This window comes from Terrapene carolina, unplaced genomic scaffold (genome assembly GCF_002925995.2).
Source record: "Terrapene carolina triunguis isolate 2854851 unplaced genomic scaffold, T_m_triunguis-2.0 Scaffold66, whole genome shotgun sequence".
Taxonomy (NCBI): domain Eukaryota; kingdom Metazoa; phylum Chordata; order Testudines; family Emydidae; genus Terrapene; species Terrapene triunguis.
In genome coordinates this window covers 69,351,379-69,352,629 of record NW_020664417.1, presented here as the reverse complement: position 1 = coordinate 69,352,629, position 1,251 = coordinate 69,351,379, and the positions used below count along the sequence as shown (strand labels likewise).

The window sequence follows — 1,251 nt, the reverse complement described above, 5'->3', positions numbered from 1 at the left end:
TTTTTTTTTTTTTTTTTTTTTGCACATTGAAATGTTAGATTGAAAAATCTGGGGAAAAGGAACCTCCACAGACTGATATGATATAATAGAGTTTAGAAGGTAATTATTGTCAATATATTCTGCAGTCAAGTTTGCCGCAACTTTTTCTGATTTCTTTTAGGTACTACTTCAGAGAAATTTGATTCAATTTTCAAGTTTAGCAAATCCTTTTTGTTCTTTTTCCCAGGCTGTACTTGCTGACCTTTCAACCCTGAAGGTTATGCCTCTTCTTCAGATCTTCCTGTTTGCCACTGTCACTTGATCTGCTTCAAGGTCACTGACACCACACATCCAGTCTTTCATTAGAAACTAATAATGAACTATGCAACGTCTGCATAAAACCAAATTAAACTGTATGTATATGTCACTTACAAATCATGTTCTCTTTACAGTTAAATGCAAGTTTTTCTACATATAAAATAATAACTTTACACACTAACCTGTGCATTTGCATGCTGCTGTATTTCAACATAACAGCAATAGATATAACTGATGAGGTATGAGAATCATTACTTGTGCATATAAATAACACAAATCAATGTATAAAATGCATGTAAAATGCAATAAAACAAAGGTAATGCAGTTAAATTCTTGATCTAATATGAGTGCCGTAACAGATCCACTAATATCAGATTGGAGAAAACTGTCTTTCATCTGATTATAACTTATTCAAGCCCCCACTACAAGAATGTCAACTCGAGAGTACAGTAACACTTGAAAATGTGCTTTAACTTTTGGGAACTTTTATGTCATTTCCTAGGAGAAATCAGAGAAATGCTTCTGTTCCATTTCTGTTTTCCAGGAGTCCTCTTCATGTTCTTCCCCATTTTACTTATTTCTTTTTAATCTATTGATCCCCCACAGCCTTTCTAAGGGCTGGTCTACACTGGGGGGGGGGGATCGATCTATGATACACAACTTCAGCTACACGAATAGCGTAGCTGAAGTCAAAGGCCTGGTCTACACTACGACTTTAATTCGGATTTAGCTGCGTTAATCCGAATTAACCCTTCACCCGTCCACACTACAGAGCCACTTAATTCGAATTAAAGGGCACTTAAAATCGATTTCTGTACTCCACCTCGACGAGCGGAGTAGCGCCTAAATCGATTTTGTTAATTCGAATTAGGGTTAGTGTGGCCGCACACCACCGAATTAATGTGGTTAAAAAACGAATTAAGGTGCTTAGTGTGGCCGCGCACAATCGAATTT

General features: G+C 36.7%; 1 protein-coding gene across 1 annotated transcript in view; it reads left to right on the top strand.

The window, feature by feature from the left end:
• Positions 1-905, top strand: part of TBC1D19 (TBC1 domain family member 19) — a 96,161-nt gene extending 95,256 nt beyond the window's left edge. Inside the window, exon 17 of the mRNA XM_026648126.1 lies at positions 227-905. Coding sequence (XP_026503911.1) covers positions 227-301 — 75 coding nt within the window. The 3' untranslated portion in view covers positions 302-905. The remainder of the gene's footprint in view (positions 1-226) is intronic.
• Positions 906-1,251: the final 346 nt, after the last annotated feature.